This window comes from Phocoena phocoena, chromosome 3 (genome assembly GCF_963924675.1).
Source record: "Phocoena phocoena chromosome 3, mPhoPho1.1, whole genome shotgun sequence".
Taxonomy (NCBI): domain Eukaryota; kingdom Metazoa; phylum Chordata; class Mammalia; order Artiodactyla; family Phocoenidae; genus Phocoena; species Phocoena phocoena.
The window spans coordinates 115526884-115548857 of record NC_089221.1 but is presented as its reverse complement, the minus strand read 5'-3'; the positions used below and the strand labels follow the sequence as shown (position 1 = coordinate 115548857).

Genomic DNA, 21974 nt, shown 5'->3' with positions numbered 1-21974 from the left:
AAGTCTTCTGCCTCGACCTCGACATGCTCCTTCGGATGAATTTTTGGTGTTAGCCCTGCGGCCCCACGCACCAGGGTAAGAGAGACTCTTGCTTCCTGCCCTGGCCCGAGGGACCGACTGGCTGGGCCTGCCTTCTGCCCAGCTCACCGGTCATGGAAGAGAGTTTGGACACACACTCTACTCTTGCCTGATGAACAAGGTGTACAGAGCCTGGGTCATTCCACTCCCCTGAGTGCAGAGTCTAATGACTTAGGGTTAGGGTCCTGATGCACAAATGGGCTGGAAAGCTCTGCGCTGTTCACTTCCTGCCCTTCCCCTGGCTAGTCTCTGCTACCTGATGGCTCTCAGACACAGAGCAGTTGTCATGTTGTGAGGAGGGACCAACATGCCTGCACTGACACAGTCACACTGGTGGAGTTCAGACTCATCCAAGTGAAAGAAACAGTGTTAAATGTTTTTTTTAAAAACCATCTTGTTATGCTGGGAGTGAAATTTCCTTCCCAAGGAATCAGGTAGTCTTTACATGGTCTCACTAATGTCCCTAAAGTAAATGGCCATTTGACTTTCTAAAATGAGGGTGTTTTCCTTGGGAGTGGTCCAGTAGCCATGTCCCGCACAGTCGAGTCTGGCTCACCAGTGTTGTGTCACCCAGAACTCTCCACTCACCAAGAGGTCTGCAGCCTTTAACACAGTGATGACTGAGACTTGGGGTCAGGACCCTGGGTGCCCTGCAGAGCTCCCAAGTACATTGCTGTCCTTGAGTGTGAAGAGGTTATGTTTGGTCTAGCATAATTGTTAGCCTGGAACTAGTTCTTTAGTATTTTATGATTCCCATATGACCACCGGTAGTTCTTACTCAGAGTTACCTTGAAGGATAAATGTTAAACATAGTGATCATTTAATAAGCTGATTTGACTCAGTAATTTCTAGTAAAGACATTACACATCTTTAGTAAAGTGGGACTTAGGGGTGTCAGGGGAAGAAAGAAATATGCCTATTGAAGTCTTTGGGCCTGAGTTTTTCTGGAAATGTCAAATGTGGGCTTGCAAGAAAGAACGGTTCAAGTCTCTTCTTGCCATGACAAGAAGAGACTTGAGTAGCTGGAGGTTTACAGTTTCAGAGGTGTAATACATGTAGACTTTGGGGAATACTCGTTTTTGTCTAATTGGCTGCTAAAATCAGGTATCTATGGAAACAACCATCTGTTAGTAGTCAAGATAGGAAATGTATTCTTTTTATGCTGTACAATTACATAGTGATGACCGTATGATGGGTTTTTGTAAGACCTGCCGTAGAAATTGGACTTCTCATGTCTACGAGAGAAGGAGAAAGTATACCTACTCCTCCCTCTGCCTTGAGCTACCTCCACATTTTCAGAAACCAATGGTCCTACCCCCACGAAACCTCATAATTGCTCTTCCCAGATTATTGTACAAGTTTGGAATTTTAGAAGTCGTCTCTCACCAGTGGTTTTATAAGCTCAAAGGCAAGTTTATTTTGAAAACCTTGTTCTGTATCTTTTTTGTCTTTCTATGCAGGTGTTACTTTAACATTAAATTTTTTGCATTTCTATAATATCGCTTCTGTGTTATTGTGAAAATTCTCAGAGATGAGTGCTGGATTTTCTCCAGTATGAATGTACTTCCCTACCCTGGTGGAAGATGGCTTCTGGGACATGGTTAAGTCCCCTGAAGCTTTGCCTTTTTTGTTTATAGAAGAGGTCTTGATAGCTTATGCAAAGAATAAACAGCCTTCTGGTGGTTGAGTCAAAAGATGGGAAAAGCTCTCTTTCTCTTTTTGTTTGTTTTCCTCAAATTCTGTCCCCAGAATTGTAATCTGGTGTCTAACATGTTTTAACCCAAGAAAGAGACATTCTAGCTTGTGTTTTTTTTTTTATTTAACTGTGTATTTTTTTAATTAAAAAAATTATTTATTTAATTAATTTATTTTTGGCTGTGTTGGGTCTTTGTTGCTGCGTGCGGGCTTTCTCTAGTTGCGGCGAGTGGGGGCCACTCTTCGTTGAGGTGTGCAGGCTTCTCATTGTGGTGGCTACTCTTGTTGCGGAGCACGGGCTCTAGGCATGCGGGCTTCAGTAGTTGTGGCACGTGGGTTCAGTAGTTGTGGCTCATGGGCTCTAGAGCGCAGGCTCAGTGGTTGTGGCGCACGGGCTTAGTTGCTTCACGGCATGTGGGATCTTCCTGGACCGGGGCTTGAACCCGAGTCCCCTGCGTTGGCAGGCAGATTTTTAACCACTGTGTCACCAGGCAAGCCCTGTAACTGTGTATTTTTTCATTTAACTCTTTGCATGTGGTCTTTACTATTCATTTATTCTTTATTCCAAATAAATATTTGAGTCATCACTTTTACCTGGTACCCTAGGGCCCTAAGGTTGTCTTGGTGATTGAGGCAGGTACATTTTTCTGCGCTGGCAGGGCTCACTGTCTAGAAGGGAGACAAGGTTACTGGACAGTTACAGCACAATGTGGGGCACTTTTAGTGGGAGAACCCAGTGCATATGTGCTCTCAGAAAAGGACCTGTAACTCAGCTTTGGAGGTCAGAGAGGTCCTCTTGGAGGAAGTGACGTGTAAACTGAGACCTGAAAGATAAGCAGGTGTTGGGGGGGGGATCAGATGGGGGAAGAGTGTTTCAAGGAGAGGGTGTTGGGTACTTGATGTCACTGCAGAAAGAAAACTAAAAACTAGTTTTATTCCCAGTTAGCCCCAAAATCAGATTTCAAAGAAATTCCTTGTAATGGTTTGACTTCATTTCAACTTTACCAACTCAAAACCAGAAAGACAGTACAAGTTCTAGGTATGTTTATGAATGCGGGTCATTCAGCCCTGGAGGAATAAGTTGGGCATTGTCTGAAGTTTGCCAAGAGGCTGTGTTCATTAACATCCTCCTTGAACTGTTCATGGATGCCTATCTAAGCAAAGAATTACAGATGGGAAGGAATGTAGAATTCTGCATCTCTCTGAAAAGGGCTGCTCTTGACACAGGGCAGTGGACCTTCTGAGCAGAGGAAAGTCAAATGCAGGACATTTATTTATGGAGGCACCAACAGCTCTAAGTCTGGACTATGTGTCCTGGGTTCCTTTGGCATGTTCCAGAAGTCAGAACGGAATTCTGAGTTTTTGAACATTGGTCACTTACATTCGGTCACAGAAGTGCTATAGACTAACTCTGATGACTAGTGACCACCCACATGGGCAGTAGGTGAGCCTGAATCTAGAACCTTGGGTCATAAATAATTGATCTTGAGCAATGATTGTCAGCCCTATACCTGTCTCCCTATATGGTGGATAATGTTCAGCTGCACTCACAGATTTTGATCATCACTTTTCTCCCCAAAAATGCTTTGCAGGGAAGCAAAGATCACTATGATAATTATAACGGCAGAAATGGTTGATGGCACATCATCAGGAAATCTCTATGTTTGTGGGTTAAAACAGGGGTTGTCAAAGTATGACTCTTGGAAATGCAGCATTAGCATCAACTGGGAACTTGTTAGAAATGCATATTTTCAGTCCTGCTTCAGACCTACTGAATCAGAAACTCTGCGGGGTAGGGCCCAGCAATTTGTGTCTCAGCAAGCCCTCAAGGAGATTCTGATGCACATTGAAGTTTGAGAACCATTGTGGTAAATAAGACAAGCCACAGATAATGAGAAGATCCTGTGACTTATGTTGATTGTCTGTCTGTGACTTTATCCCTTTCTCTCCACTTAAGAAGGCAACTTGGAATGAGTGAGTGAGAGTGAAGTCATTGTGGGGACAGCCATGAATTTGTAGGCTTACTGACATATGTAAACTATTGTTAACTTTGGTGCTTTAATTTTTATTTATTAATAACACATGACAAAAGTCACAGCAATGGGGATACCACAGTAAACTGCTGAAGTTCTGTTGCTGCAGGCAGAACAGTGGCTTTCATTGTTTTTTAAAATACTACATCCTACGCTAAGAAATATGTTTAAATTGCTCTCTAGGAGATACATACATGTGTGTGTAACCAGAACAAATATTTCATGAAATAACATCCTTACTATATTTTCTGTGCTGTTCTATTAAAAAGTATGCTGGTTGAAACCCGTTAAATTGATCTAGTGACCCACCAATGAAATGTGACCTGCAGTTTGAAAAACACGGTGTAGTGAGCTGTCCTGGCATAGACCCTGTCTCTGGAGCAGGAGAGAGGTGGCGCTGCACTCACTCCTGTGTTAGGTGCACTTGGCTCTCAGTCTCTCTTCTGCTGCTCTTAGCTGTGTGACCTTGGGCAATTTACCTATGTTCTCTGAGCATTACTTTCCTGACCTGTCAATGTGGACGATAATATCTACCTTGCAGAGTTGTGGTGACAAACAAATGACAACATACTTCACAAGATGACTGGCAGTGGTAGCTACTACCTTACTTGTGGAAGTAATACTATAGCACTGTTTTTTCAGAACATCGTCAGTTACATGCATTTTTGTGGTGACCACCACAAAGCGGTGTTTTACAAATTTTTTTCCCATACTGCAGTGAATAAGTGTTCCCTATAATCTATGCATTCAGAAATATTTTTGAATAAATTTTATCTTAGCATCCAAATTCTGTACTCTATTCCAAAATATATGCATATTTTGATATATATATGGTAATATTTTATTTTGATTTAAAATTTAGTCCCCTTGCCCCCAATGCTTAAGGACACTCAGATTGCAGAAGATGCCCCAAGTGGCTATACCCCCAACATAGCCCTGAGCAGGGGCACTTGGGAAGTGTAGACTTTATGGTTGTGTTTCTGTGGGAAGATGCTCTTTAGGCTTTTCTTGAATGTTCAGACCTGTTGGTGATTAGGGGCAGCACCTTCACGTATGTAGCTCTGTAAACTGGCATCTCAGATCATCCACGGACCCTGGGCAGTGAGCATGTGGACGTAACAGGGATTGATGACCCATGAATCTGGATGTTGGGGAGTCCCAGCTAATGTCCACTTGTCTTTCTGGAGGTCATGATCGTGGTTGGCGGCCAGGCACCCAAGGCCATCCGCAGTGTGGAGTGCTATGATTTTGAGGAGGACCGGTGGGATCAGATTGCTGAGCTCCCCTCCAGGAGATGCAGAGCAGGTGAGCCGCACTGCCTCCCGGTGTGCAGGCTGCCTTTCCACTCCGCCCCACCCCTGCCACCACCACAGGTCTCTACTGGGTGCCACAGTCCTGCTCCTTGTTTCCAAAAACATCTGTGCATTCCACACTCCCTTCCTTTCCCTTCCCCACCTGCACCGTTCCTAGCTGCACCTTCTGGGGTCAGTTCTCATGTGCTTAGGAACTTCAGGCTAATCCAAGTACTTGCTTGAATCAAACAAAACTAGAAATGCAAATGTGAGAAGAAATCCAGTGAGTCCCATAGTGACTTCCAAATATCTAAAGTTGGAGATCACCTTCTATGGTGAATTATTTACATGCCTGCCTCGTTCCCCCATTGTCACTCATTAACGTGAGTCATCAGCCGTCTGAGATGACCTTGATGCCTTGGTTTCCTCTGCCTCAGGTGTGGTGTTCATGGCTGGCCACGTGTACGCCGTGGGCGGGTTCAATGGTTCACTGCGTGTGCGGACAGTGGACGTGTATGACGGGGTGAAGGACCAGTGGACGTCCATTGCCAGTATGCAGGAGCGCCGGAGCACGCTGGGAGCAGCTGTGCTCAATGACCTGCTCTACGCCGTCGGGGGCTTTGATGGCAGTACTGGTAGGTCCCGGACTCAGTCCCCATCCAGCCTAGGACACACCTTCCATGCAACCCTGGCTTGGTCAGCCATTTCTTGGGCCAACTGCTGGTCCCTCTGTAGCTACTGCCCCAAGAACATACCCATCCTTCCTCCTCTCCCAGCTTGCGTGTCAGAGGCACACCTTCCTACACACAGAATATGTAACTGCCCACGTGCTGTCATTTCTAGGGCTCTAGGAAGGACCCCACCCTCAGAAGAGGTCCTTTTCTCCTTTCCAGTGTCTGTTAACCCATTTATTCCGGAGATGAGCCTTAGAGCAAGCTCAGCTGGAGGGTGTCTTAGAACTGTGGTCTGAACCCTCTGAACAGATGAGGGAGCTAAGGTTCAGCTATGGGAAGAGACCTGGCTCAGGTCACACAGTCTTTGCCCATTGCCCTTTCTACTGCCCCACCAAAGCTGTGCAAGGTTGTGCCACTGCAGAAGCGTCCCCTTGCTCCTGGCTTTCATCTAGCTCCAAAGTGAGAATCAGAAACTACTAGTGGACATGGACTTGGAGAGATTATCTCCAGGTGGATGTCTCTGTTGACAGCAACTCTGTTAAACTAAAGTGATATCTTTTGGCCCCCAGTGACAGGAAAAACAATATATTTTACCTCCCTGAAATTTCATTTGTGTCTTCACCAATTGGTAACCTTTTTCAGCCTTCTCTTTGCCTGTTTCATTAATTCCAAGATCTGTAGCCCCTCCAGAGGCTGCTTCTAGTGAGTGGGAACTGAGAATAAAGAGAACAAAGGATAGTGGGGCATTGTTTCTTTTAGGCATTGCTTTTGGCTGCTAGTAGAAAACCTGATTAAACTGTGGCTTAAACAAATGAGAGCTTTTGCTTTGTTCATGAAACAAGAAATTCAGAGGTTGGCAGTTGCCACCTTCATCCAGTTGCTCAAGGATACTGAGGCCAAGTTCCTGAAGAGTCTTTTGGACTTATCCTCATGGTCACAAGGTGGCTGTCACATCCAGCCAACACATTTGTGTTCCAGGTAGCAAGAAGCAGGAAGGGGGGTGGGGGCTTATCAGAAAAGCAAAGGCTGTTTCAGAGATCCTGCTTAGATTGCATTGACTTGGTCACCCACAGCTCCAAGGGATTCTGGAAAGGCAAGTTTTCAGATTTCCAGCCTCTAAAATAGAGGAAGACAAGGGAAAAGAGGGATCGAATAGGTGTTCAGCAAGGCAACCTCAGGTATTTATTCCATTCTGTCGGTTTTATGGTTTACGTTATACCCCTGGGCCTCTCACAGCCCACCCTCTAGGTCAGGTCTTAGTGGTCCCCCCAGGCAGACACAGTGCAGGTGTGTTTAGGGAGGTGCCACGGGCTGCACAGTGAGGCAGAGGTAGTGCTGAGTCATACACCCAGGTTTCCAGCCCCCGGGTCTGCACTGTTCCCCCATCCTCACTGTTCGCACAGCAGGGTGAGGCCTGGCACCATAGAAACCTCATGAGTCTCTTGTCTCCCAGGCCTGGCGTCAGTGGAAGCCTATAGCTACAAGACCAACGAGTGGTTCTTCGTGGCCCCAATGAACACACGGCGGAGCAGTGTGGGCGTGGGTGTCGTAGAGGGTAAGGAGCGGCAGTGGGTGGTGGCCTGTTCCTGCCCTGGCCCCTGGGCCTTCTCCTGGTGTCCTGACTCTATTCCTCCCGTTACTGCTGAGTCTGGTACTAGTATCCTGATGAGCGGATGAGAAGAATTGAGACTCAGAAAGGTGAAGCTACTGGCCCAAGGCTAGAAAGTGGGTGAGCTGGGTTGGGGGGCGTGGGAGGAGCCTAGAGGGGAGGTGCTGGCCTGTTGCTTTGGCCACTTGTCTCTATTACGAGTTGGAGAATCCAGAGTCAAGATATAACCCAGGAGTATAATGTGGAGGGGGTGAGAGTCAATTGTTTGTTTAATTTTGTCCTCATGTTCACATGTTAAGCATTATTAACAGAGCCCCGAGTGAGGTGGGCACCTTTCCCCAGTCCTGATTAGTCACTATAAGGCAGGTTGGTGGGTCCTGCTCTAGTCAGGAAAGGTGTGTGCAGTGAGACAGGAGCGAATGGTGAGGTCTGGAGCCTGTTTAGACAGTGCACTGTAGTTTTTAAACGGTTTTCATCTCCAATTTCTCATTTTGTTCCTAAAACTCTCCTGAAGGAGATGGGCAGGACTTAGCTTTTCTCCGTTCTCCAGAAGGGGAAACTGGTCCCAGAGGGGTAATCAATGTGCCCCGTGCTAGTAAATAGCACAGCCACTCCTTGAACCCAGGTCTTCTAACTCCCAACTCAGACCATTAGCAAATGCTAATAGAGAGACATTTTAGAAATATGTATGAATTCAACGTATTAAAGCATAGAGTATTATTTGGACTAAAATGCTATACTTTGCAGGACAACACTGATTCATTAGCCTGTCCTGAAGTGGGAATTTAGCTGGAAATCTGTGCATTCACACATGTACACAGGCATTTTCTATGTCACGTGCACACACAACACATACACATGCTTCGGGGAGAGTGTAATGTGCGGTGAGTTAGACATTAATATAAGGATTCTTTTCTCTCGCTGCATTTCTTGGTCCATACCAGTATTATGTGGTTTAAATTTTAATTTAAAAGTATATTGTTCTAACATACTGAATGAGTCATCTTAGTGAGTGCAAGGATTTTTGTCCTCCTACTGAGATAAAATTGTTTCTTGCAATCTCATCCTCCCATTGGAACAGAAGTTGATTTGTCTGCCAAATGCAAGTGCTTTGTCTAGCCACCTTCCCATTTCCCCCCTTTTTCCTTAGCCAGGAATATCAAACAATAGAGTTGGGGTTAAAAATAGCGTATCCCTGAAAGGAGAAACATTGAGTGGGTATTTTTTCAGCTGACGGCAGAGTTGGCATGGTTGATGGGGGTTAGAGGAGATACCTTCCTGGTACTCATTTGAAATACTCCCCTTGACAGAGCCTTCTGCGAGCATGTGCTGTGTGGCAGAAGTGCTGTGTGGTAGCATGCCCTGTTGACCCGGAGGACAGACTGGGGATTTATTGATCTTGTCCAGCCTGAATCTGAAGCTCTTTCGGCTGAGAGTCACCCTGGGGCAGCAGAGTCCAATGGACAGCTTTGGTGAGAATGTCCAGGGAGGATCTTAAGTGGACGCTCCTTCCTCGTGGCCCTGAAGATACAGCTCCGCACGCTGTCTGCACAGAACCGGCCTCCCTCTCATCGTCTCCTTACCATGGCTACATAGCCTAAATAACACTGGGGAAAAAAGAAAGAAAATCAGGATCATCTGCTACTGGCTGCCTTGAAGAATCTCTATGTAGGAAGAGGGACAGTGAGGCTGGGAGATTAGGCAGAAGCTCCCCGCAGAGCGGAAGTCGTGTGTTACAGAGACTGGGGTTGCCCTCAGGAGCTTCTCTTCTCCTCCACGCCCCAGGCCTGTCTCCTCCCTGCCCCAGGCCTGTCTCCTCCCTAGTGATGGACAGCTGGCTGGGCAGGTGGTTACCTCTGAGCCAGCACACACCATGAGAGTAGCCTGGGTCCTGGGGGAGCTCTGAGTCAGGATTTTGCCCTCCGGCTTAGGCAAGGGCAGAGTCAGGAGGAGGTGTCCCTTTCTTCTAGAAGGGCTGGTTGAGAGGGCTGTGGGGGCAGAACACAAACCCAGGCTCAATGATAGAAGAAGAAATAATTTTACATCTGATGCAGCAAACGTCCTGATGGTACAACATAGTTCTGAGCCTGAGAATCTCTTTCTAACTTAAAATGATTGTAGATTTTTCACATACTGGTTGTACTCTTGGTACCTCTCCATTAAGAAAGCACATAGTGACCAAAAAAATCTTTTGATTGAGTAACCCTGTTAAGTAGATTTGCATCTGGTGGTGTTTATTTAGTCTGTAGCTAGTGTTTAAGATCCTTATTGTAATTCCAGGGTCCCCCCATAGGACTGAGACCCCAGGTGAGGTAGGACACCCACACCTAACACACACACACACACACACACACACACACACACCCCCCACACACACACACAAGACCTTCTCACTGTATTCTAAGACTACATGTTAAACCCAAATGTTTGAATCTCTCTCTGAGATCATTCAAATACCAATTTCCTTCCCCCTTGCCCAACCTCACCGCCATTCTCAGAACAAACTGTTGCTCTTTGATAGCCGTTTATGGTATTTTATTTTTAAAATAGGTGATGGTGCTTCAGGGGTCTTGTGCATGGCTCAGAGATTGCAAGGGGGTCTGCAGATAAATTCCAGCCAACCCATCCCACAGTGCACACAGAGCACTCCATTCACACGTTCTGCCTGCCTGGGTTGTGGACAGAGTACAAAACATGGAGGAGACAATGTTTGGGTTCTTGTTGGAGAATATTTTTCCTTATTTGTTCTGTCTGCTGTTGTGAGCCTTTACCCAGAAAGTCTGCCTGCCTGGCTGTACCTGGGGCCCTCAAGCTTTCCGTCTCTCCGGTGCCTTGTTCTGGCGAAGATCTAATGAGTTCACTAGGAAGAATATGTTGAGCCCCAGTGACAGCAGGCCATCGCTTTGCACTGGCTGTTTGGGGTGTGCTTTTTGAGAAAGAGGTTCAGTCAGTACTGCTTTGAGGAGGAACTCAGGGCTTAAGAGGAAGTAGGAGACAGAGTCGTGAAGCATGCTTACCCTGGTTGGGGAGGGAGTCGTGGTCTTCCTGGGGGAGGGGGTCCTGAACCCTGATGGAGGTGAGGGTGCCCCGGTGGGTTACAAGTGGAGTTTCCGCCACGCTCCAGTTCTGTGCGAGTCTGAAGCACCACCCTCAGCCACTTTGTCTGTTCCAGGGAAGCTATATGCCGTTGGGGGTTATGATGGGGCTTCCCGCCAGTGCCTGAGCACCGTGGAGCAGTACAACCCAGCGACCAATGAGTGGACATACGTGGCAGACATGAGCACTCGTCGCAGCGGCGCAGGTATGGTGTGTGTGGGGGGCAAGGTCAGGGGGCAAGCTGTGTCTGATCTCACAGGTGGGTCTGGAGGCCAAGAGCTTAACATTCTACCTTATTTTCCCTCCCTCTTCTCTCCTTTCAGTGTATATAATCCCACTTGCATCTTTGCAGCTGACACAAGCACTTAGGAGTTAACCCTTCTCGGGGGGGGGGGTCCCTTTGGGAGAGAATAGATGAGATCATATTCCCTTCATCGTCATCTCTTCCATTTCTTTGGAGGTGTCTGCATCTCTTGAAAAGTGAAGCTTGCTATGTGCCAGGTGCTGTCCTAATAAGCACTTTCTATGCCTCATTTTATTTAATCCTCTTCACAGCCCTGCAAGGTAGATACGACATAACTCCACTTAACAGATTTAGAAAGTAAGTCAACCAGGGGTTGAGTAATTAGCCAAGGTCGTATCATTAGTCACTGGCAAAGTTGGGATTCCTACTCAGGTTTGTTGCATTTTAAAGTTAGATTTTTTGGACCCCAGATTATCAGAGTCTCATTCTCATGAAGTAGTGTGACAAGCATGGCTGTCCCAGTCTTCCTTGGAAAAGCTAAACTTGCCTGTCTCTGTCTCGGGGGCTGAAAGCCAAGCTATTAGTGTTAATATCTGGAGATAAACTTATGTCTCCCCCCAACTTTTCTTCACTTCAGCCCCCTCCCCCGCATGGGAGGAGAATAAATCCCCACATGGGGCCCACTTCCGCCTCCTGTGGGAAGGCCAGGAGCTGTGTGGTCGTTTGGGATTTTCCAGGAAGTGGAGCAACAGTCCGTTCTTCCCTGCTTTGTCTGCCCCATCATCTAGGGGCCCAGAGGAAAGGGTCTGGGAGGGCAGATGGAGGCGCTTGAGGCCGGGCATTGGCTCTCTGCTCCCGGTTTCTGTGGGAGTGGTGACTGATGACCAACCTGGCTGGCAGGAAGGCCATGTGACTTCTGGGAAGGGAAGCCACAACTGGGAGCTTTTCCCCACCATGTTATTACTTTATCTTTCTTTTTGTATTTTTGAAGATTGAGTTGTGATCTCATTTTATACAACCAAACACATGACCACTTTCTTAGTATTCCTTAAAAATTATGCTATTTTAATATTTTCCAAGAACCACTGTATGCTCACTGGTTAGAAAAGAAAATGCTCTATGATTCCATTTAAGAAACATTTGTGTTTGGAAGGCTATTTTTAGGGAGCTCGTCTCTGCTGATCCCAGCAGGTTGGCCCTTCCTGAACGTGCAGCAAATGCATGGAAGTCAGGGGGGCTGGATCTTGGTTCTGGGTCTGCTCGAATGTCCCTGTGGTCTTGGCCTCTGATTCCTCAGATGTGAAATTAGTGGATTGCAATAGGTGTTACCTAGGGCCCAGTTCAATTCACAGATCCTCTGGTTCTCCTGCCATCATAGGGCTCTTTTAGTAGTTTTGGTTTACGGTACTGGTAGAGTCTTCTTTGTATTTCCTGGAAATCCTGTGTGTGACTTGAGGTGTGCAAGAAAGTGTTCAAAGCCCAAGGAGGCAGGGACAGCTCAGCGGGAGTGGAGCAGCACACTGAGGTCTGTGGCTGTTTCTAGGAGTGCCTCAAGCAGAAAGTGTGGAGGGCCAGCTCCGGACAGAGCCACGAGCACAGACCCACCTTAGAAAGTTCAGGCTCATCTTGTGGACGGAGCTGCCTTTGGAGGCCTTGCTGCTCTGTCTCTGTCAGGCTGCCCAGGGGTTATTGCTGAGTGGAGATCACTGGGGCTGCTCATGTCTCTCACGAGGCACAGTGACCTTGATTTAAGGGGTGGTATCTCTCCCGGAGATGGGTTCTTTCCTCAGGTCACTGTCAGTGCTCTGGCCTCAGGCTCCCAGGGCAGCCTTTCTTTAGTGCTTCACATCCCTAAGATTTGGAGAAGCCTCACATCTGGAGTTGGGAACCCACATACTCGTCCTGGTAGGTGTTCTTTGATGGCTAAAGACCCAGAGACCCTGGCAGCAGGGGCTCCTGTGGCTCTAGGTCCAGGAAAGCTCTGTGTGGGCATTGGCACAGGAGGCTGCAGAAGGGCACTGGTGCCCCTGAATGCCTGGAAGGCTGCTTGCTTCCTCAGCAGGGTGTGGGCAGTGCTAGCAGAAGGCTGTGAGGAAAAGAGGCCATTTCTGGGTCCCAGCATGTGCTAATTTCCTCCTGTACATGGAGGTGAGGAAGGTGAGGCAGCTTGGGAACACACTGAATTTTATTTAACTCAGGTCCGTAAGATAGCCACTGTCGATACACCACCACCATCTGCTGTTAGTTAAGGGCAACTGCGAGGAGCCATTTGCGCACCTGCATAATTGCTGGTGGGATTTTACACATCTTGTCATTCAGACAGTATTTGTTGAGAACCTACTACGTACTGTCACGCTCAGGGAAACAGTCATGATAAGACAAACATGGTTCTTGTCCATAGGAAGTTTATATTCTGGAAATCTAGTCCTTGGGTCTGAAACCTGGCTGCACATTCCAATCACCTGAGGTACCTTTTCTGATTTCTGACCAGTGTCTCTGGGAGTGAGGTTGTGGAATCTGTGTTTTCAAAAATTCCCCAGCTAATTGAGCTGTCCACGCAGTGGAGTAGTCTGTGGTCCAATGGAACTACCGATCTAGTCCAGCTCCTTCACTATGCAGTTGGAATACTGAGGCCCCGAAAGGGAAGCACCACCTGGCCGGCAGGTTAGAGACACAGGTCCAGAACCCAGGTGTCCCGGCCACCACATCAGCTGCTCTTTTTAGGCCCTCGGGCTTTCTGGATTTTATTTCCTTGACATCCTCTAGATGTTAAAAGGTTATGGTAAAACCTGTAAATGATGCAGTCCTGGCCCTCAGCTCAGGCTTACCACCATCGTGAGTGATTCAGTGACCCTCTGCCATCTAAGGAGGAGAGCACGGGGGCAGAAAGAACAGCTTCTGCTTCAAGACAAGCAGGGAGGCCTCAGCAATAATGATCTCAGCACACCTGCTGTGTAGTTTCCATTTCAACTCTTTTTACTGCACGCACACACAAACACACACCTATATATATTATATATATAATATTTATTTTTATGTGTCTGAATAGAAATGAGGTTATATTTGCTTTATATTTGGTGGTTTTCAAGTTGATTTTATGAGGCAGTTAGGTGTCATTATATTTGTTTTATAGACGAGGACCCTGAGTTCCAGGGAGACAAAACAGCACTCCCCCTGTCACCCTGCCGGTGATGGCTGTCCAAGACTGGACTCTAGGCCTCCTGGTTTCTGGTCGCTGCAGCCAGCCTGAGACTGGAACTCTGTGCTCTGCCTTTCAGGCGTTGGGGTCCTCAGCGGGCAGCTGTATGCCACAGGTGGGCACGATGGGCCCTTGGTGAGGAAGAGTGTCGAGGTTTACGATCCTGGAACAAACACCTGGAAGCAGGTGGCAGACATGAACATGTGCCGGCGCAATGCAGGTAATATGACTGCTCCCTCCTTCTCTCCTTCCGGGGGAGGTTGTGGGTGTTTTCTCCCTGCAAACACTAGCTCTAAAAGAGGGCCAGAGGGGAGAGGCTCCCAGGGCCTGGGGCTGAGCTTGTACCCTGAGTAGGGAGTGTCCATTTGCTGGGCAGGGGAGAGCTTGGAACCCACAAAGCTAGCCACGAGGCGCCTCACAGGGCCCCCTCTTAGATGCAGAGGGTTCCTTCCCTCCCAGTGGAGGATGATGACTTTCACTGCACATAGATGGACACAGACCCAGAAGAGCCTCTGGTTGCCATCTGTGCCCCCAGCCCAGTGGCTTTGTTGGGTAGCTAAGCATAGGGCTGTGTGGACAGTGTCAGACAATCATACTTGGTTCTATCTTTTCTTTGCCAGTGTCTGACTATGAGAACCTCTCACCTCCCACCAGAAACCAATTTCCCTCCTTTCAAGGGTGTCCATGAAAGGATTCATGATCCATTCTCCAATAGGACCACTTTCCTTATTCCCTTCTTTGTAGTTTCTGTCTCTCCTTCCCTTCCCTTCCCTTCCCCTTTTCCTTCCTGTAGGAATGGTTTTCCTTAGAGTGTTTAGGTTTTTTATGCCTGGAGCCTGACACCCCTATTAAACCATTTCCTTTTAGAACTTTGCCCTATGGGTTGTGTCCTTTGTTGGTATATCTTGCTTTATGCCTTCTTACTCTATCATAGTGTTGGCTTAGCCCAATTTCCCAGGCTGGAAATACAAGCAGGTGACTTTCAGGAAGACTTATTTCCTTTATACTCAAATTACCTGCTTGCTAAACCCATTTGCAGCTGACTTGTTGAAAGCGTAAACAAGAAAAAGAGGGGAGTTTATTAATTTGCTCATTGTCTAAGCCTGCTGTGATATAACCTGGCATTTGGCCTTGAGCCACACGAGTGAGGAATTACAGAACCTTCAAGCAGCTAATTCAAGAAGTAGGTTTAGATGTAAATGCATGTGTATACACACATTCACATATAGATATTTCTATTTTTTATAACAAAAATGGAATCATACTGTAATACTGGTTTATAACCTGCCTTTTTAATCCACTTTACAATCTTTTATGAATATCTTATTATAACACTAAACATATTTACATAATATTATTCTAAATGTCTATAACATAATTTAAATAACCAAGCTACTATTGGACTTTTAGGTCATTTCCATTTTTTCTCTAAGTAATGCTTTGGTTATTATAAATAGTCTTTATAGCTAATTAATGCACACATTTAAAATTATTTCTTTAGAATAAAAGGCCAGAAGTGAAACTTTTGAATCAGAGGGAGTATATGTACTTTTGACACCACCCAGGAAGGTGATGCGTTTTATACTCACCAGTATTTGAGAGTATGTTCACCAACACTGATAATTACTACTTTTTGAGCATCGTTAATCCCTGAGTCTAATTTTGAAAAAATACACAGTATATTGGACTACAGCCTTTTAAATCTTGATGAGCAGTACTTACATTTTCCTACTCTTGAGTCCCTGCTACACGAGACCGTGCCTCCAAACCAGCTCACTCTGAGATCAGGGTGGGTAGGAAGCCTTTTCCCTGAGAACTGTATGTGGATTCAGACCCCAATTGTGTAAAGGGATCACAGACACAACCATTAGTGCCCCACAGTGTGGATAAAATGGTTTATCAGGGAACAGTTAACAAGCAGAGTAGAAGTAGTGTACATGAAATCCCCTGAGTTGTCTCCTTCCACATGTAGCTCAGACTGGGCGTGGGAGGCCTGCATGCACCAGTGGGCAATGCTGCAGTAGAATAGGGTCTGTACCTACAGTGCTCTGCCTATTCTTAGGGTCAAGGGCAGGGAACACCTGTGGGCTATGTCGTGGTGAAAGCTCCCTCGTCAGAGACATGACCTTGTTAGGAAGGGGGATCCTCAGATCCCAGTGGCTGTTGTGTGTTCCTCCGTTGAGCAAACTTAAACCCTAGGAGCCAATTGTCTGTTATTCTAGCAGGAAGAGGAGGAAGAGAGCCTCCAGGGCCATCCAGACTTGTCTCTGGTCCATCCCCTTGCTGCTCCTGCTGTCATGCCTCCTCTGGCCTCTGTTTGATCCCCAGGGGTCTGTGCAGTGAATGGGCTCCTGTATGTGGTTGGAGGGGATGATGGATCCTGTAACCTGGCTTCGGTGGAGTACTACAATCCTGTGGCTGACAAGTGGACGCTGCTGCCAAGCAACATGAGCACAGGGCGGAGCTACGCAGGTCAGTGTGCTCCACCCCCATCCTGGGGCCTGGGTGGGGTGGGGCAGGTGGGGGCTAGGTTAGCTTGCGTAACTTGGGGCTGAGTGCCTCCTTCAGGCATGGCAGATGATTGTCACGTGTCACCACTCCTTCATTCTGCACCCACGGCAGATACCCATAATTAGCACTCATTTCCCCAGCGAAGCTGAACGTAGCCATAGAATTCTTCTTGACACAGTGTTCCAGGGAGCCACTTCCGACTGATCCGAATTGTCATAAGAGGTTTTAGAATTTCATTGCCCTTCCTGATTTGTTTTGTGCTGGGCCCCTAGGTGGAATAAGATACAGTTCTTGCTTTCCAGAAATTAAATTGGAAAGATAAGACCTACCTACAAAAATAGGAAATACAAGATGATGTACATGTAAGTTCTAAATGAAATGTACTGCACAGGCTTTAGGACATGACATGTCAGGGAACACTTCCTGGAAGAGGTGGAGCCTGATTAAACTTTGAGGGTAGGTCACAGTCATAGAGGTAGCTGCCCTTTGCCAGCTGCCCACTCCCTGGGCCACAAAGCAGTCTGTTAGGTACAGTGTATACATACACTCTTATCTTTTCAGCAACCCTCTGGTTGAATGAGACTCCATTCCATTTTATAGATGATGAAACGGAGGTTTGGAATGTTTAAGTAATCTGCCCAAGACCACGTGGCTAAAAGAATGTCAGGGTCAGAATTGAAACCCAGGTCTGAGTCCCAAGCCCATGCCTTTTGTGCTACTCTAGCTCAGGGTTGGGGGAAAAAGCATTCTAAGCAAGAGGCTGGAGGGAAGAAGGAGGAATGAGGCGGCTATAGAGGCTTATTCCTGGTGGGGTGTGTGATGGTTTTGATGAGGTGTGGGGGACAGGATCAGAGTCAGTGGGGCTGAGGTTGAGGGTCTATAGGGAGACAAGCAAACATAGATATTATGAGGTATTGGTTTGGCCAAAAAGTTTGTTCGTTTTTCCCATAAGATGGCTCTAGTAGCAGTTAGTTGTCTTTAATATCATTTGAAACAATTTTGTTAGATTGTATTGTGACAGCTGTCATATCAGCGTGTAGTTTTAAAAAAACTTATCAAAACTGGGGAATTTTTGTGTAGCCATTTTACAATATTGATGGAAGAAAAAAAGCAACATTTTTGGCATGTTATGCTTTATTATTTAAAGAAAGGTAAAAACACAACTGAAACGCAAAAAAAAGATGTGTGCAGTGTATGGAGAAGGTGTTGTGACTCATCGAATATGTCAAAAGTGGTTTGCGAAGTTTCGTGCTGGAGATTTCTCGCTGGACAATGCTCCATGGCCGGATAGACGAGTTGAAGCTGATAGCAATCAAATCGAGATATTAACTGAGGACAAGCAATGTTATACCACGTGGGAGATAGCTGACATACTCAAAATACCCAAATCAAGCGCTGAAAATCATTTGCACCAGCTTGGTTATGTAAATCGCTTTGATGTTTGGGTTCCACATAAATTAAGCGGAAAAAAAACCCCTTCTTGACCGTATTTCCGTGTACGATTCTCTACTTAAACATAACGAAAACATTCTGTTTTTAAAACAAATAGTGATGGGCGATGAAAAGTGGATACTTACAATAATGTGGAACGGAAGAGCTCGTGGGGCAAGCGAAATGAATACCACCAACCACACCAAAGGCCTGTCTTCATCCAAAGAAGGTGATGTTGTGCATATGGTGGGATTGGAAGGGAGTCCTCTATTATGAGCGCTTTCTGGAAAACCAAACAATTAATTCTAACAAGTACTGCTCCCAATTAGACCAACTGAAAGCAGCACTTGATGAAAAGCGTCTGGAATTAGTCAACAGAAAATGCATAATCTTCCATCAGGATAACGCAAGACCGCGTGTTTCTTTGGTGACCAGGCAAAAACTGTTACAGCTTGGCTGGGAGATTCCGATTCATCCGCTATATTCACCAGACATTGCACCTTCAGATTTCCATTTATTTAGGTCTTTACAAAATTCTTTTAATGGAAAAAAATTTAACTCCCTGGAAGACTGTAAAAGGCACCTGGAGCAGTTCTTTGCTCAAAAGATACAAGGTTTTGGGAAGGTGGAATTATGAAGTTGCCTGAAAAATGTCAGAAGGTAGTGGAACAAAACGGTGAATACGTTGTTCAATAAAGTTCTTGGTAAAAATGAAAAATGTGTCTTTTATTTATACTTAGAAACTGAAGGAACTCTTTGGCCAACCCAAGAACTCAGCTCCTTGTATTTGGTTCTCCAGAAACTGGAAGAATTAGAGCTAACGTTTATTTATTGAGCATGGACAATGGGCCAGGCATCATCCTAAGTATTTATGATCATTATCATGTATAATCTCCGTCATAACTCCAATGGTACTCTTATTCCGTTTTCCATCTTGTTTGGATTTCAGTGCAAAGGAAGATTATGCCATGCAGGCTCAAAGGGGTTTGTATCGCATTCTGTCTGCCCAAGGCTTCAATTAATGAACTTATTTAAAAAAATTTTTCTCGTTTAGTTTTCTCAATTAAATAGAAAAGATTTTAGAGGCGTTTTGGTCCTAGAGTGATTCTGTTCTCATGGTTAATTATTAAAAACCAGCACTGTCATTTTCTCTCCAAAGCTGAAGTGGAAAGTACAGGGCATTTTCCTGTATGAAGCAGTGAGGCCTGTGAGCGATCCCACCTTGCCTCCACGTGAGCCTTAATGAGAGGGGAAGGTGCAGGTGTGAGTAGTTAGAATTTTGTGTAAGTGCTGAATATTTCATGTCCATTTCTTTACTGTTTGCCCACCCCATAAGTAGGTGGGAAGGAGATGAGCAGAGGTGCGATTTGTGTTCAAACCCATTGACTGAGTGAATCTCTTTTCTTAGAATCTATGGATATGGCCTAAAATGCAAAGATTTATGGACAAAGTTATTTATTGGAGCAAAAAACTTGAGAATTACTTAATGTCTGACATGAGGGAAATAGCTAAATAAGTTGTGGAATATTTATACAGTGGACGTGTTTTTAATATGGGAAGATGTTTGTGACAGACTGGTTGAGAAAAGGATGATGCAAAATGTATGTACCGTGTGAGCTCAGTCGAGCAGTCCTGGGTCATGGGGGTTAGAGTAGCTCCTGCTTACAGAAATGGATACTGGAGTCACATCTGAATTTGAGTCCCAGCTCTGCCACTAGCCCTGGAACTCTGGGCAAGGTAGTCAGTCTGACCGAACCTCTGTTTTCTCATTTGTAAAATGAGAATAAAATCATATCAAGCCTCTTAGGGCAGTTGTGAGAATGAAACATGATAATGTGTGGAAGGCGCTTAGCACGGTGCCTGCCTGGCAGGTAGAAACCACTCAGTCAATGATTGTGGTTATTATTAGTAAGCCAGAAAATATTCCAGAAAAGCTAACGGTGACTCTCTTTGTATGTAGGGATTAAAGTTCTTTTTCTTGGTGTTCTTCTGTGTTTTCCAAAATTTCCATAATGAGAATATTTTAGTTTTAGAATCAGAAGAGAAAGTTTATATAAGAACCAATACAGGAGCCTGCTTTTTAAAGACATGCTCCCTTGAGAAAGAGGAGCCTCAGGTGCAGGCAAGATGTTCTCCAGGTCAGGCAGCACATCTGGGTCTGAGGACTTGGGTTCTCCCCACTTCTAATCTTTTACATCTGTGGCTTTATCCAGAAATTAACATGAAATGCATGTCTTAGCAGAATGTCACCATTGGGGTGTCCTGGGCTTTCTTTTAGCAATGTTCTCTCAATCTCATCTTCAACCAGAAGATTTGATCGTGGTAATATGTTAAAATAAGGCTCCTAGTTACACCTTAACTATAAGTTAGAATTTGGTTCAGCTGCAGGTACCAGAAAAACTGACAGATACTTGCTTAGATAAGGAAGTATCTTTTTTTGTATGTATGTATTTGTCCCAGGCAGAAAGGAGTCCAGGGCTGGCCTGGTGCCTCAAGAGTGTCATCGAAGAATCAGGTTTCTCTTGTGTTTTCTGTTCTGCCAGCTTTATGAATAGCTGCTGCTGCTGCCCCTTGCACCTTGCGTGAGCTTCTTCCAGGCAGGACGAGGAAGAAAACCAAAGTTGCAGCACTGGCAGACTTGTAGTTACAGTCTCATGGGCCAGGATTGGGTCACATAGCACCTCCAGCTGCAAGGTAGTCTAGGAAGCTGAGCTCATAACTTGCTGGTCTCCATAGCAGAGGACAGCAAGTAGAGAGGATGTTGGATGAATCAGCCTATAGTATCTGCTGCATACCTGTAACCCCTTACAAGCAAGATTTTAGGCTCATGAGTTAGCTGTTGAGTATGGTTCCACCTGGCCAAAACAGTAACACATACAGACATGTCTAGGATGTTTATCCAAGTATAGAATTTAGCATTGGAGGGGTCTTTCAGTTAGAAAACATTGAATATATGGGAATGGAGCCTGAAGAGGTACATGGACTTGCCTGAAGCCACAATGCAGTTTGACTGGTGGCAGAGCTAGGATGGGAATTCAGTTGTTCTTGCTACCGTGAAGTCAGTCTATTGTTCTTTCTACTTCATTTCAGTGTCTTCTAAAAGGAGACATGTATCACTCATCAATTCTCTTAAAGTGATACAGATCTAGAGCTGTGAGGTTTCCAGTGCGGGTGCCGAGTGTCATTACAGAGAGTGCTGGGGTTGGGAAGGGGAGTCACTACGACACGATGTGAGTCGGTGAGATGATGTGGGGTGAGATCACTCACCTGTGGTGTTGAGGGACTGTGCTCTGTGTTTAAACATCTTGTGGAGACTGGGCTGTTAGAGTGGGAAACAGCCAGCTGCTGGCAGCCTGAGTCCACAGGCCCTTCAGTATTTGGGTACAAATCGTGCCCATTTCCCTTGGCTATGGCTTGGGATGTTGTGGGTCATGAACTCCTTGTGACTCTGAATAAGTTCGGAGAAGCTAAGATGGTAACTTTCTCCCCCTTTCATCTTAGGTGTTGCTGTGATTCACAAGCCCTTGTGACCCCAACTCCCGCTGCCAGGAGGTGGAGGAAGGGAGGGGTGCTGCCTGTGACTTGGCACAGTGGGACCACGCTGGCTGGGTGCCACTCGCTGCCGGAGTCTGCAGAGGAGTGGGGACCGCCCTCCTCCAACTTGGCAGTGTCGTCAGGGTGGGACGACAGTGACCCACCTCCTGCTCCCGCAAGGTGTTTCGTCCTCTGCCCTGAGCAGTGGGTTCCTGATAGCTCCGGCTGCACTTTTGAACGTTCTTTTGTGTGTTTCTACAGGGACACCAGAGAACCTGGGACCTGTGTGTGTGTGTGTGTGTGTGTGTGTGTGTGTGCACAGAACGTGGTGATTCACTAAATTGGGGGGTGGTGATGGTCTGCTCCATTTCTATACTACTGATCCTTCCGCTATGCTAAAAATCAAATCACAGAAACCTCTCTTATGGATTTGCCCCATGGGGACCTTGAGACTACTAGAGCTGTTGTCTACTGGAAGTGCAGTTGGACATACCGGGAATGTCCAGAAATGACCAGGCCCATGTACCGGCCTAGACTACTGGCATTGTCTGCGGAAGAGTGGGGTGTTCTCGAAGCTG

At 46.2% G+C, this 21974-nt stretch overlaps 1 protein-coding gene across 2 annotated transcripts in view; it reads left to right on the top strand.

The window, feature by feature from the left end:
* The window catches only part of KLHL3 (kelch like family member 3), a 96364-nt gene extending 74972 nt beyond the window's left edge, over positions 1–21392 (top strand). For both annotated transcript variants that reach the window (XM_065873368.1, XM_065873367.1), the window contains 7 exons: positions 4994–5111; positions 5536–5733; positions 7226–7327; positions 10554–10682; positions 14000–14140; positions 16249–16392; positions 21364–21392. In XM_065873368.1, the coding sequence (XP_065729440.1) occupies positions 4994–5111; positions 5536–5733; positions 7226–7327; positions 10554–10682; positions 14000–14140; positions 16249–16392; positions 21364–21392 (861 nt within the window). The remainder of the gene's footprint in view (positions 1–4993; positions 5112–5535; positions 5734–7225; positions 7328–10553; positions 10683–13999; positions 14141–16248; positions 16393–21363) is intronic.
* The last annotated feature ends 582 nt before the right edge of the window (positions 21393–21974 follow it).